Below are 14,452 nucleotides of genomic sequence, written 5' to 3'. Positions count from 1 at the left end.
AGAAGAAAGAGGAGCAACAGAGCAAATATTTGTAGCTGTCAATTTCTTTGAAATAACATTTTAAATGGAAAGGACTGTTCACCATCAAAGGTTTAAGACCACAGCCTATAAAAGCCAGAATTTGGGTCAAAATGTGAGTTCAACCATATTTTGTAATATGTAATCATCCTGTCAAGGGTTACGGCGGAAAGAAGTCAAGAGGCAGACCCAACACAAGTGTCACCGGCACTGAACTGTGTAAGGCAAGAGACGCAGAAGTTCTCTTTTTGTTTAGTTGCGTAACTGTATACCCTTTGTAAATAAGTGCTGCCCAACCCTTAACCTCATCTGGATAATAAACAGGGTGATGCCCAGAGGTCGGCAGCTTGTTGGTTTTCAGATCAGATTTCTTGAACTATTTGTTCTATCTTTTGTTATGGCATGGCACTATCCTTATTTAAAAATAAAAGGAGCATCAGGACACTCCTGTTTACAAAAGCTCATTCATTAGTGCAAAAAAAAAAAAACTTCTGTTTGCCACCAGCAAAACCATAAGCCACACAGGAAACGGCTGTCTGCAACATTATTGTTTCTTTTTAAATAATCAGCTGAAATATCCAGTTGTGAATTTTTGTCAATTTAGTCAAAAGTGTAAATTCTATATGCTCCCTACTTCTATTTTTCTTCTTTTGATTATCTATTCTAATCTCTCGTCTTCAATACACAAGGCTATGCTTCAGTCACTGCTAAAATGATAGCAAAACGAGATTCTCTTAAATGTTTACACAATTTCTATCAGATATTTATTATATATACACAACTACTTTGTTTAAGATTTTGTGAAATACTAATCTCTGATTTTATTATAATTATTAAAAGAGCTGTTAGAAATGTCACAATTAATCCTGGTAAAGTGTTAATTTACCCATTTTGAACGCTAGATGGCAGTATTCCCTTCATTTGTTGGGGTTTTCTTTGGTACAAAGTGAACATTGACTGAATGACAGACATTTTTATCACAACAAGAATGATTTCTTCACTCGTTCAGGAAACCAAACCAGTCAATAAAACAACCGGTTTTCTTCACAGTCAACCTGCCTGCTGAAGTTGTTTTGTGGGAGCTCTACCACACCTTTCATCTGAACCACTCCACCATGCATACATATTTTCAGCAAATATTTGACTCAAGAAAACAACCCAGTGGAACCGGTCTGGAGATTTATTTTTCTTTCACTGACAGGACTGAAGACGCTATTATAAAGTCCTTGTCAGACTCAGTTAGTTGGAATGCAGAACTAATGGTGCAGCTTCTTTCTTTCTTGTCCTGCACATTCACTGAAAGCTCTGCTCTCAGGCTGATGTCCCCTGTCATTAAGCAAGTTCTAGCTGGCAGGTAACTCAGTGGATGTGAATGTGCCTCAGGTGCATTTCTGAGTTCCCACCAGCCAACGTGACACCCACTTTGTGAGAGTGAGGGTTCCTCCTGAGGTTCCTGGGGGAGTGGCTGGTGGCTGAACTCCCTGCTGCAGCCCAGAGCCACACCTTCAGACTGACTTTTTTAACGTACACACACTTTTCCTCCCCTGACTGAAATACACACAACACTGAACGCACACAGAGCTGACGTGGGCTGAGGTCTGAGACGGGCCCCTTTTGGAACAGCTGGTATCCATCTGTGGTTGCTGTTGCTCTGGCTTCTGCTTCTTCTCCCCGCTGCCCTGGGAGGACGCAGGCTAATCCCTCTGCATCCCTTCTCTGAGCTCTGCCGCAGTCTGAAGTCTCCCTGACTGAGGCTGTGCTGTGGCAATGCTCACCATGGACTTCCTCGCTGCCTGGGTCGCCGCAGACCCAGCTGTGGGCCGACTCATTTGGGTCCTGGTTCTGGTAGTTGCCACATTCCTAGTCTGGCTGTTGTTCTTCTGCTGCTATAGCTGGAACGAAAACTCATCACCCACCGTGGAGCGATATCTGGCAGGTAGGTGGGTCCTCACCCCCCGCCTCCCTTTAGGGGGAGTGGAAGCCAAACATGTTGCTTGAGTTGAAGTCAGGCTCAGTTCTGCTGAAACTTCAGTGGAAAAGCTTTTTTTCCTTCTGATTCTGCTCCCAAATAGTCAGGGTTTCTTTTTTAAGATGGTAGAAACCACATTTTCCTAAAACTCCCAACTCCTCCTGGCTTTCCCTCCACTATGTGGTTACTGTTGATACAGAGAGCTGTTCTGCTCACAGCTACTATAAAAGTTAATTGTCGAGAATTTGCTGTGTTGATTTGCATTGAGTTCAAGTCAACATATGAAGCTGCTGCACATGTGTGAATTCAGACTTTGAATCTTGTTTTTACTGGTGGCCAAAGTCACACTGTCAATCCAAATTGAAGCATTTGTAAAATGAAGCCCTTTTTTTGATGATATCCTCCTTAATCTATGACTCAATATGTCTTTTCTCCTCACAGTGATGATGGGGGACTCCAAATCAAAAGCTCCTAATCAGGTACGAGATGAAATGATGCAGTCTTGTTTGTATTTTGGCTTCTGGGTCCTCTGAATGTAAACAAACTGGCTGTTTCTTTCACTGTCACTTTCCACAGTCCCTGCAGTACTCACCTTGGACTGCAGAGGGCCTCATGCATCCGCATCTTTACAAACGTTTATGGCACCAAAAAGGCATTGCTCCAAATGTTGCCACTCTGACTTTAAGACTTCTGTGTTATTAAATTTGGCTTCAAAACAAAAACCGAAAGGTTTACAGGATGATGGGCAAAGATCTTTTTAAGAAAAGGCTGTAGCTTAAAGAATGCAGAGAATGACAATTTTTAGAGCCTTTTTTTTAGAAAGATTTTCTTTTGTACATACACAATATGCATTTTCACACTTTCCGACAAACATAAAATAATAAAGACCCCTAAACTAGGGGAGGAACCATTTTTTAACAAAATTGAAAAAGACCCTCTCTTTTAAAATAGTGTCTTTAGACACTTTAGACAGGAGTTGTCTTGTCTTGCTTCTCCAGAGTTCACATCTGCTTTAGGCGTTTTAGGGTCAAAGTGATTGAAATGTCTTGAGAAGAACTTTGAGCTGTGAGTTTTACTAGCCGTGGTACAGAACACAGATGAATCACTTAAGTCTGTTGAGGAAACTTCTTGGCACTCGTGATAATTAAAAACCTTATTATTATTCATAAAACTGAAAAGCTCTTTTTTTAAAATCTAATTTTTTATAAAGAAATGTGTGTAAAAAAAACAATAGCACAAAGGATTTACAGAGCTGCTGGTTTAAAAGCTCTTAATCTGACAGCATTGTCACCACTACAAACACACCAATACTGCTAGTCGCTCATGTTCTGCATGTTCTTTCTTTTCAAGCCATTTCTGTTGAATAACTCTGAATCACTCTGAAGCTCTATCCAAGTCAAATTGTGGTTTATGGTTCTGCTCTATCTGAGTGCTGCTACACAGTTGGGGAAAACTAAGCACTCATTGTTAGATATGAAGTGGAAAGGCTCTCTGAAGGGGCTGCATGAGTGGAGCTCTTTGTCTGCTGAAGCCAGCAAAGGTCAAAAGAGCTGCACACAGCTTCTGCTGTCATGCAACGCATCAGACTGTCAGACCCTGATAACCCAGCAATGCATGGAAAGTGATGCATTTAAAAATAAGTCTGGTTTATGAGATATTATGCTGCCACTCAAGTTGCATAATGACTGCATTTATTTTGGATGATAAAAATGTGACACACTTTCATTGAACTTCACTTCTTGATACTTCAAAATTCGTCACTAAAGTTAATGATTTATTCCAAAAATTGTACATCTACTGTGACATTTAATGATTGTCTTCCAGTCCATTCCCACATATTCTCCAGATTTAAACCTGTTTTGGTTTAGCTTTTAAAAATGATATGCTGTCACCTGAGTTAGAGGTTCTGGTGTGGTTTTCCACTATCTAGAATTAAACCTGCAAGAAAAAAACGTAATTTGTTGAAGTGACAGCTAAAATCCTCTGTTTTCCTCACCTTTGGTCCAGCCTGCAGTATTTCTAATGCTGGAGAGTAAAATGTTTAAAGTTCAGCATCGAATACTCTGTGGTGAGACTTTTTTTGTTCAAAAGAATGATGAAATCTTGGAAAAATCATTCTCAAAACTTTTACTTATAAATTTCTGAATGTCCATATATATAAACGGATGCTCTCCTGACTTTTATCAGTTCACTTACATTGAAAATTGACTATTTCCTTTTGTTTTCAGAGAAAGAAAAAACCGAAAGAGAAGCCAACAGTTGCTGTGCCGTCTACTGAAGCTGAGCCGAAGCAGCCAGTGGTCCCTGAACAGACAGCAGAATGTCCTGCAGTGAGGAAGAGGAAGAAGAAGCAAAATCTCAAACCCAGGATGGAAACTGTGACTCCAGTGGAAAAACAGAAGGTGAGCAGTCAGTGTTTCCTTCCTGCCATTTAGAACCACTTTCACCTCTTTGTTTTAAGTAAAAATGGTGCTGTTACGAAGCAAAGGTACCATATTCATACTAAAAATCAGCTTTTCAAGTCTGCAAATCAGCAACAATTAGACCTGTAGAGGAACAGAGTTTAGCTAAAATAAAATGTACCTTTTTTTCTCAGCAATGATTCAAAGTTCATGCAATGGTCCTTTTTAAGTTACATAGCCCTCGTGCTATCCTACGCACTTTAACATTGGGAGTGGGGTCATCTAGACCCCACTAGACAGTGCACTGAACCTTTTTTCTTTAATGTCCATGGAGTAAATGAAATCTTTCCGCCTTTTTTGTCATGGTAGGAATAACACGTCAATAGTCATCTTGATCACATAGGATAGCACAACGGATACATGAAACAATTCGTTTTTCCCTGCAATTTTGTGGCAAAATCCATTGTTGACACAGTAAAACTGTTGCTATTTATTTATTTATTTTAAGTATTGCAAAAATGCAAGAAAATTCTCATTCAATCTGGTCAGCCCGCATCTTACCAGGAAAAAAATGTATTTAAAATGATTGTTTTAGGTACACAAATTAATGAATAAACACATTTGCTTGTTGGTGACATAATTGACGGAAAAAATTAAATCAATTTAGATAAAGTATCAATTCATAACGGAGTTTTAAAGCCAATTTACAAAAAGAAAAAAAGAAAAATATAAATTATGACTTTAAAGTCATAGATTTACGAGAAAAGGTCATAACTGTTAAATCACAAGAATAAAGACGTAAATTTAAGACTTTAAATATTGTGCATTTACAACAAAGAAGTCATAAATTAACAAGGAAAAACCACGAAAGTTGCCTTTTTTTTGGAGCCTAGCTTGAAGATGAATGATGTGGAGCATATTGTGAAGCTCTATTACCGGATAGGTTTCAAAAACAAAGAAATTCTGAACTTTTTGGCGACTCAAAATCAAATTATTGTTAGTGTAGCTGGCTTTTCAGATTGTGGTGTCGGTAAAGCAAAGTTTCATAAAATAAGGAGCTCAGAGGGTGCAGATGGTCGTTACTTTATTTTCCTTTTCATTCACATACTCAGAAGTTCATTTGCCACCTTACGTCATGTAACTGTCACTTGCAGAAGAAACACCAAAGTGGAAGGAAAACATTTGCATACGTCCCCTCCTCCGGATAAAGTGTCTCGTTTCAACATAAAACAACAAAGATGAATGAAAATAGTCTGTTGTGTTAGCATAAGAACATTGAAAATGCCAAAAAGTGCTCCTCCTCAGACGGAAAGTCACACAGACTTTGAGATCATGTCTTGTGGTGAAGGATTTTTGAGATGACATTTTTGGTGACTGTATGCTTTGATGTAAACCCCTTGATGCCTGAATTGTCTTCCAACATTATAAAAATGTCAGTTATATTTTTGCTTTCAAGTTTCAAGTTGTCTAGATGCTAAATTGAGGTAAGTTTGGAGCAGAAGACCCAATCTAAATGTGTCTCTTCCTCTGACATGAAACCTTGATGAAAGTACACCAAACCCGCATGGCCATGACCATGACCATGCACAGTCTTTTGAAACATGATTTGGAACCTTCTAGAACACGAAACTGCCCCCAAGTACAATTCATCAAGGATCCACAGGTTTTGTTTCAAAAACAATTTGAATTTGATCCCCGTTAATCCAATGACGGAAGATCTAATGTTGCAAAGACACAGACTTCTGCAGAGGTTCTAAAAACATTTTTTGTCTCAGATTATATTTTATTTTTTGCAACAGAAAACTTTGCATAAGCAGGGAGTGAACAGGAGGCCATTTAAGGGTGAAGCATGTGGTCACATGAACTATTGGTCTGTTTTGGGCTCATTTGAAGCCTATGTTCCAGCTGGTTATCGTCGTCACCAGGTATGATGAATAACCAAAGCCCTTTGTTTCTGAAAATTAGAAGGAAAAAGGCAGTTTTGAATCGAGGCCATTCTCGAGATTTGGCACATCCTTGGTGTTTTTCTGTTTCTGTGACTGCAATTTTGCTTTGGTGACATTATGAAAGGAACACTCGTTTTATTTTTCTGCCAAGTACTAAGCTGTGGGCAAATTTTGAGGAGTAAGAAATAACATTTTAAAATGTTTTTTTTTAGATAAAAATAATAATCTGACAAAAAAATAAATAAACAAGTTGCTTCACCTATTGGTTACATGCACAGTATTTTTTTTTAAGATACAGCACTTTTACAGAATTAGTAGTCATGGTAACATTACAGCAGAGCTATCCTTCTCAACAGAAGAAGTCAAAACAAGCTGGTACAATGGCACAATTCAGGACTAATGAGGGGGCCAGGAACACCCCCTTTAGCTGTCCTTTGGGTTCCTAACAAAGTGAGACAAACAGGCTAAAATCTACTGTGATGTGATTATATAACAGATAATTTAACTAAAATTGGCTGCAAGGAGAAGAAAAACAGAGTGGATCATTTTACTTTAATGGTCTTTATTTTATTAAAATGTCTTGCCTGTGAAAAAACAAAACAGGGCTTTGTCGTTTTTTTGCAGCTTTTTAACGTTAACCAGTGATCTGCCTTATTTGTTTTAAGTGCTTTAAGATTCAGGTGGGTCCATGACATAAAAGGCTATCTGAATTGCTCGTAGAATCACAACTTATTTGAATGTTTATGGTAAAGCGCGCAAACCTTTATGAGGAAGTTATTAAAATGTATTATATTTTTAATTTCGGGTATTGTTTTCATAGCTCATATTCATGAAAACTGATTTCAGGTGGGATTTTAAACTCTTACAGGAATCTGCTGAATGATCTATTCTGAATTTGCGTCGCTTTACGTAAAGCCAAATGAATAAAATACGCGCAGCTCTACATTCTTCTTGCGTGTTGGGATCACAGCGTGTGTTTTTAGGCTCGTGTGGGTGCAGTCGGGCTCCATCAAAGTCAAAAGGGCATTTTGAAGGTGAGCCGTGAGGGTTCAACCCCGCATGGAGGAACTGCGGTGTCCTCTGCGTTCAGCTAGATGCGGTGCTGCGACAGGGAGGCACGCGGGCAGCAGCGGCTCATCTTTCGGTCGGCACGCGCGGTAGCCTGAGCGGCTGAGCAGCATCCCGCAGCCGGGATCCCGCAGGACGCAGGCGCGGCGCCGCTGCAGATGAGATAAAAAGGGGCGATGCTCAAAGTTTGAGCGACTGGTGGAGGAAGAGGGCGCCTTCCTCTGCGGTGTTTTATCCTGGACAACCTTCTGCTGCGCATCCGCGGCGTGAGTACCCGCAGCACACGCTCCTGCCGCTTTAAACCGTGTTTTTAGTGTAATGTGGCAGGAGTGTGGAAGAAACAGCAAATTCTTGCGGTGAAATCAGGTCTTCCCACTGCGGCTCTGATCCGACTGGACGTGGAAACAGCTTTGAGCTCCATGAAGGTTTTGGTCAATCCACCCAACCTGTCAGATCATGGAGCTGCAGACTTTACGCACTAAACTGCATCTAGACAGGACTTCTGGTCTTTATTCTAATGCATCTTGATATGAAGTCTTAGAAAGTGTGTTTGTTTTCATTTTATGTTGCACTACAGTGCATCCATATGTGAGTTTCCACCCCTGAAAAAATTACCTAGCCTTTCTGCTACAGATTATGTAATTGGCACTTGCTTCTTGTGGGTTGGATGATTGAAGCCTTAAGGAACAAATTGTTTAATTGCCAGCATAAATTATCAGCTGAGATGACAGCAGCATCATGAGAAGGAGCCATGAAAACAGGTTTCTTACTCATTGAGTTGATGTCTCATTCTTTAGCATTGATGTATAAGTCGTAGTGTTGGCCACTTTAGGAAACCAAACTGTCTAAAGTATCCAATTGGGCTTATGTCCTATCCACCTGTCAGGAAAACTGGGGTGTGGGATACCCAAATCCATACTCAAAAACTTGATTTAAAAATATCAAAATGACAAATATGTTAAAACACAGTAAAAAAGATAAACAACTCATAGCAAGATTAAAAAACCAATAACAAACCAAAACAGAATACTTTAAAAACTATTTATTATAACAGAAAACTTGATGGGACATCAACTGAGGGAGAAATGAAACATAAAAACAGACCATAACTTGAAACTAAAACAACCAAAAAGGGCACTAATCTTCACACTGCCACCCTAAAGTCTCTGGTAAACATCATTGAGGTGAGCGCTGCTACTTTGAAGGATGGAATTTTATTTGAGCAACATATTTAAACATGTAAAACAGACCATCTAAAAGGCTGTTTTACTCTTTGATATCATGAGATTTCATGTTCATTTGGAATCATTTTCCACTAAATCACCAAACCATTTTTTGACAGTGTTTACAATCAATAAAATTGTATAGTTTCATGCAAATATGAACATAAACAGTGGCCAATAAAGGTATGAAAAACCATTCAGTTTGATTTTTTTTTTTTGGGATGCAGGTGTTTTTCTGAGTTGTAGCTATATTTTTAAAGGTATTTAGTCTTCAGATTCAAAAACAAAGGGGATTTTGCTTTGGAGCATGCTCTGTAAGGTTTGGCAAAGTTGCCTGGTAACCGCAGTTCACCCTGGTGCTCTGCTTGGAGACTTTTTAAACCCATTCTGAATAGCAATAGATTGAGGACAGGAGTGTGGAGTTAGCAGGGTGTGTTTTTTAGAGCTGCAGGTACTGTCTGTAGCTTCATCCAAGTAAATGAAAGATGGGCTTTGCAGCAAAATTCACAACAAATGTTCAAAAGTGCTTCGCTTGTGCTTTGATGCGGGGACCCTTCAATTATGGAAGCCATGAATTTTTAACACCCTCTGCTCAGGCTTTTTTTTTTTTTTTTACTGCTATTCTGGTCTAATACTGAAACTAGAAACCGTTTGAGAACCCTGTTTCAATCTAGAGGAGTTGGTGCACAGATCAGACCATCATGTGTCACTGCTCTACTTTTTAAGGGAAATTTACATCTTCTAAATGTTTCATTCTTTTTTTTATGAAAACACAAAACATAGTTTTGCTAGGCAAGTGTAGTACTACACCTCATGCAGCAGGTTTAAAGTCGGTGCATTGTTCAGCGTCCGCAGGTCTGCTGAGCTCACTCTCTGGGCTTTTAGTCCTGGTTTCTCCCATCCAGTCAGAGAGGCTGCAGCCAGCGCCCCGGCAGAGAGCATCCTCTGTGATGAGTCAGCAGAGATGAAGCTGTTGTCACACTAAGCAGTGTGTCAGCAGCACCTGCCCCCTCCCCCCCCTCTACACTCCTCCTCCTCTCCTCCCTGTTTTGGTGTGAAGTGCTCCTCTTTCATACATCTCTCTGCTGCACCAAGGAGACTAAAATAGATGCTCTGAAATCAGGCGATGTGGTTCACCTTTTTGTCCCGGCCCATTAAATAATCATCAAGTCAAAACTCTTACAATTCCATGACAAACAAAATACCTGTGAGCATATTTTGATTTACAATGGTCAGTTTAGGAGGTCACTTTGGTAATCTTACACTTTGCAACAGGATGTATTCTTCCTCAGCTCCTGATAGAAGAGCAGGGATTATGGATTTGTGTGTACTGGAACATGAGCACGTTGGACTCCGGTTTTTGAACGCCGGTTCTTGAACGCGCTTTTAACATTTGGTTTTCACACTGGATTGTCGCTACCTGATACTAGTGCGTGTATTCACAGTTGGAAGAGGCTTGGTGTGAAACGTTATAGTAGTGCACATCTTGTGAATCTTGCTCCAGCCATTTTCTTTCACAGCTGAACACTCTTTCACAGCTTTATTCTGATACATATAAGAATTGGTGTCATAGAATTCTGGCCAGGCACAAACCACAATTAATAATTTGTCCTTTATAATTAATTTTAAACGGATGGTACTCCATGTATTGAAAAGGACGCTGCCCATACAACACTACCAAAGCAGAGTTCCTTATTGGTCAAAATTCAGCTGGTTTAACTTTCAGTGCGTGTTCAAGTGCTGCACGTCTTGTACATGGAGCCCACAAATGGTCTCAAAAACTTGTGCTGGAATGGGTGAATGCAAGAGATTTGAACGCAAAAGTCTGAAATATGCACATGCGTGCCTTTACATAGACCTTTCATTGGAAGCAGTCACTCAAATGTGTGTTTCTGAGCCCGGTGTGAACGTAGCATCAGTGTGCCAATGCTCAAAAAAGAGATTTTATCTAAAATAAAGGTTAAATAAAAAAAAAAACACTTTGCAACCAACGTTGTCTGAAACAAATTTTTCCATCTTTTTACATTTTGTTTTAAAATTCCACGTCATGGAGGACAATTCTTAAAGCTCAAAAGTCCAGTTTCAATACAAGCAAATTTTATTTTATAGAAGCGGGGATACTGACACACCACCCCCCTAAAGCAGGCAGCCATTAATAAGCAGAACAACTAGGTCTACTGGTGCAAAGAAGCTCCTTTAGAGAACCGTTGCTTTCCTAACCTTCAAGGGGAGGGGGGCAGCAAAACACACACAACCACACACATAAACAACAGTAAAATAACAGTTCCCAAATTAAATATAAGTTCATATCAGGCAGGTTCATTGAGCGGTCCTGCACCAACCAGGTGCCAGGTTGTTCCCCAGCATGCATACAGTGTTTTTCACCTTCAGCTGAAATCTAATTAAACTATGTTTTTATTGGACACCTGTACTTTCAGTTTGGATTGAAATATCAGAACCTGGTTCTATTTTTCAATAGTATTGTAAGTGTTGATGTTTTTCTTCAATCCAGGCAATGGAAGAGCTGAAGGACAAGCCCAGGAGGAGACCTCTGGTCAGGGCTGCATCAGAGGAGACCTCCAGTGACCTGAGCTCAATCAGTTATTCCACCTCTCCTGGAGACACGCTGCCCTGGAACCTGCCCAAACACCATCGCATCAAACGCTCCAAGTCAGCCTCTGGAGATGTTCTGGATCCAGCAGAGAGGGCTGTCATTCGCATTGCAGGTAAGATCTTTATGTTCTGTTGTGTTTATGTTGTGTGATGTTTCCGGTGTGTGTAATTGTTCTCATAAGCTTTCATAAGAATGTCAAACAACAGTTAAGTACTTTGTGTTTGCGCAACAATGTGTGGCAAAGGATGGCTTCTGCTGTTGTTGTTTTTCATTTCGGTTCTCTTTTGTAGGACTGCACTGTCCTCCTGACCAGTGTTTTTTTTCCCAATGCAACATCTTCAAAATGCACCTGATTCTTTGGCACCCGTCTGGTTGTGTGGTATACAAGAGATATTGTTAATGATGATGAAAAAAAGAGACAATCCAGGATATTTTCAGTATTGAGGCTTTAACTGCAGAGATTTAACTCTTTAACTCTGCTGCTTGACTTCTTGGTAGTTTTTCTGCATGCTTGTTTTGTGTGAATCTTTTGGAACTAAGTGCTTGTTTTGTGTGAATCTTTTGGAACCTGGTTGCAGAATGTTAGTGGTGGGCTTCTTGTTCCAGTTCAATGGAACTCAGCAATACATGGTTTAATTCTTTGAAAAGAATGACTATTTAAGTGAAAGACCTTTGAAAAGGTCAGTGCCTTAATGATGCTGCACATTTACCTTGATCTGGTTCTGCCTTATAGTTAAACTGCACATGTTGCTTGTCAGGCAGAGATTTCCTTCACAGCAGAAGCGCTCACAAGCTCCTTTATGCAATTTCAAGCTTGAAGTCTTTGCGCTTATTTTCAAGTCTTTAGCTGCATGTTCACTTAAAGGGGACACAAAAGCAGTCTGTTGGTGTTTCTGTATTCCCTGCATTCATTATATTTTTAAACCTGTGACAAAGATGAGATATAGTAAAAACAAACAAGTAAATAGTAGATAGCATATACTTCCATTCACACACTGATGCTGGCGCCAACCTATAACCAGCAGAGGCAATTTGGGGTTTAGTGTCTTGCCCAAGGACCCATTGCAGGGCAAGATTCCGATCAGAGGTCAACCACCCTACTGCTGTACCACGGCTGTAAACATATATCACACATTCCAAACCACTGGTCTCCAGTCTCTGCATATGGACGAATATGTACGTTCCATGTACATCTTTGTTTTCCTCGTCTGAGCTGGCATCTGGCTAAAACCTGTACGGGTGGATAGCTATGATATTGCTCGCCATTTTTGTTTCAACAGTAATTTACTGTTGGGGATCAAAGAGATCAAAAGATGATCGAAGTGGAACTTTAATTGTAGCTCAAGTGCAAATCTTCATCTCTGCAGCTTGAAAACAGTTTCTCTTGGTTTTGCTGCTTCTGCGTCTTCTGCATCTAGGATTACAGTCTCGGAGACAGCAGCCGCCACAGCACTCCGTTGTTTGTGTTGACGTGTTGCAGTTGAATCTCATCATGTCAGTGATTGTCTCTAGACGCAATCAAGGCACCAGTATCAGGTAGAGTGAATAGACAAACTGTGTCAGAGTTCCCTCTCTGGGTGACAATGTGGTGCTGAGTGGGTCCTTTTACTCCAAAAGACACATCAAGCCTGAAGCTAAAGCTGTTTCCCACTGAAGGAAGAGATGAGCGTTTGTTTTAAAGGTGCAGACAGATTGAGAGCCATGCCTGGGTCTTGAACTTTTCTGGCAGCGTTTAGACAGCAGTGACAGTACAGCAGCTATGCTACTGCAGTGCACATTTGTGGCAATAAACTGAATCTCCAGTTAAAATTATTATTGTTGTCAAAAGATAAATAGGTTCTTTAAAAATCTGTGGATTGAAAAGGTGTTAACACGTCAGACAGACATGTATTCTGGTTTACTCTACCTCTACTTGTCAGATTTCAGATAGATCAGCTATGAATTTATAGCTGATGTAAATGCAGTGGCTTCAGATTTTTAGGGTACTCTTAGCTCTTATTTGCAGATTTTCCCTCTATTTTAAAGTCTCATGTTGTTAGGTGAAAAACAGTCTGATCTGGACTGAATCAGATCAATTCTGCAGCTTTGCTGTCGCTGTGAAGGTTCACCTTTGTGACTTCAAGCAGCAATAAAGCTTTTCTTTCAATTCATTCTTGTTTATTAAAGAATCTTTTATATTTTTTTCTTTCATGATTCTATACTTAGATATTTTAGTAAAAAACCGGCCACAGGTTGCCAGCTACAGTTATGATATTGAAACTTTTCAAAATCACGTGAAAAGGGTTTTGCAGTTGAATTTGCAGTTGAATAATTTCTAAGAAATTATTCTAAAAAATCATTTTGAAAGCCTTTGGAGTTTGACCAACATCACTAAAACGTAGATTTGTTCTTCCTCTCCATATAAAGTGACCTTTTGACCTCCTGTACTTCTACTTGCACGTCTCAGCAGATGCAACATTCTAGCTGTGTAGTAAAATGGTCCAAATGTCTTATGTTTTCTGAACTTTCCTTGCAAACGATCTTGAAGATGTTCAAGACTTTTGCTTTAGTATGATTTCAAACTTTATTCAAATGTTTTTTGAATGAAATAAAAGTTTCAACCTCTAGGAGACAATGTTGCGTCTCAAATTTTAGAAGTCTATGTCTTGCTAAGATTGAATTATTATGCAACTAATACAGATGGAAAAGGCCTCCTTTTTTGTTCCACACAATGTCAAAGTCTGTAACTGTTCTTTTTTCTTTTCTTTTTTTTATTCAGCATGAAAGAAATGTATAGAGAAGTTTTAGCCAAAACCTGCCCGTTTTCATCAAACTTAAAATAAAAGAAGTGCTGGATTCTTTGGCATGATGTAACTAAAGCCCCACAGTTAACAGTTCAGTCATAAAATTTCAAATTCATATATTTCTAAATTCATGTTGTAACCTGTGGAATCAGGTGACGTGATTTCCCCTTCCAACTCATTCATCTGGAGTGTGCTTTCAGCTGCTGCTAAACTTGCTTTGATTGCATGAGAACCTGGCCTGGATCTTTGGAGAAAAAAATCAAATCACTTATTCAAGGCAGTTTACAATTTTGTTACTAGAGGGCAGTATCCCAAGTTCAAAATATCTAGTGGCTCTTGTCCTTTTTGAGAATATTTTTTTTCTTTTTGCTGCAGGGTTTTCATACTGGCAAACCTTTTGTTCAGATCCTGCAGGGGATTTTTCCCCCC

At 39.6% G+C, this 14,452-nt stretch overlaps 1 protein-coding gene across 24 annotated transcripts in view; it reads left to right on the top strand.

Moving 5' to 3' along the window:
- The window catches only part of pleca (plectin a), a 92,688-nt gene continuing 78,236 nt past the window's right edge, over nucleotides 1-14,452 (top strand). For 10 of the 24 annotated variants that reach the window (XM_078954774.1, XM_078954771.1, XM_078954775.1 and 7 more), the window contains exons 1-4: nucleotides 1,584-1,954; nucleotides 2,429-2,466; nucleotides 4,216-4,389; nucleotides 11,139-11,352. In XM_078954774.1, the coding sequence (XP_078810900.1) occupies nucleotides 1,786-1,954; nucleotides 2,429-2,466; nucleotides 4,216-4,389; nucleotides 11,139-11,352 (595 nt within the window). In that variant the 5' untranslated portion in view covers nucleotides 1,584-1,785. Of the gene's footprint in view, nucleotides 238-1,575; nucleotides 1,955-2,428; nucleotides 2,467-4,215; nucleotides 4,390-7,244; nucleotides 7,670-11,138; nucleotides 11,353-14,452 lie in introns of those variants that run through there. The other 14 variants (XM_078954790.1, XM_078954787.1, XM_078954785.1 and 11 more) reach the window with 8 other exon arrangements.

Source organism: Oryzias latipes, chromosome 11 (assembly GCF_053564925.1).
Source record: "Oryzias latipes strain Hd-rR chromosome 11, Olatipes_Hd-rR_3.1".
Classification (NCBI taxonomy): Eukaryota; Metazoa; Chordata; class Actinopteri; order Beloniformes; family Adrianichthyidae; genus Oryzias; species Oryzias latipes.
The sequence above is the reverse complement of the archived record's forward strand: the minus strand, read 5'-3'. Positions and strand labels throughout refer to the sequence as shown.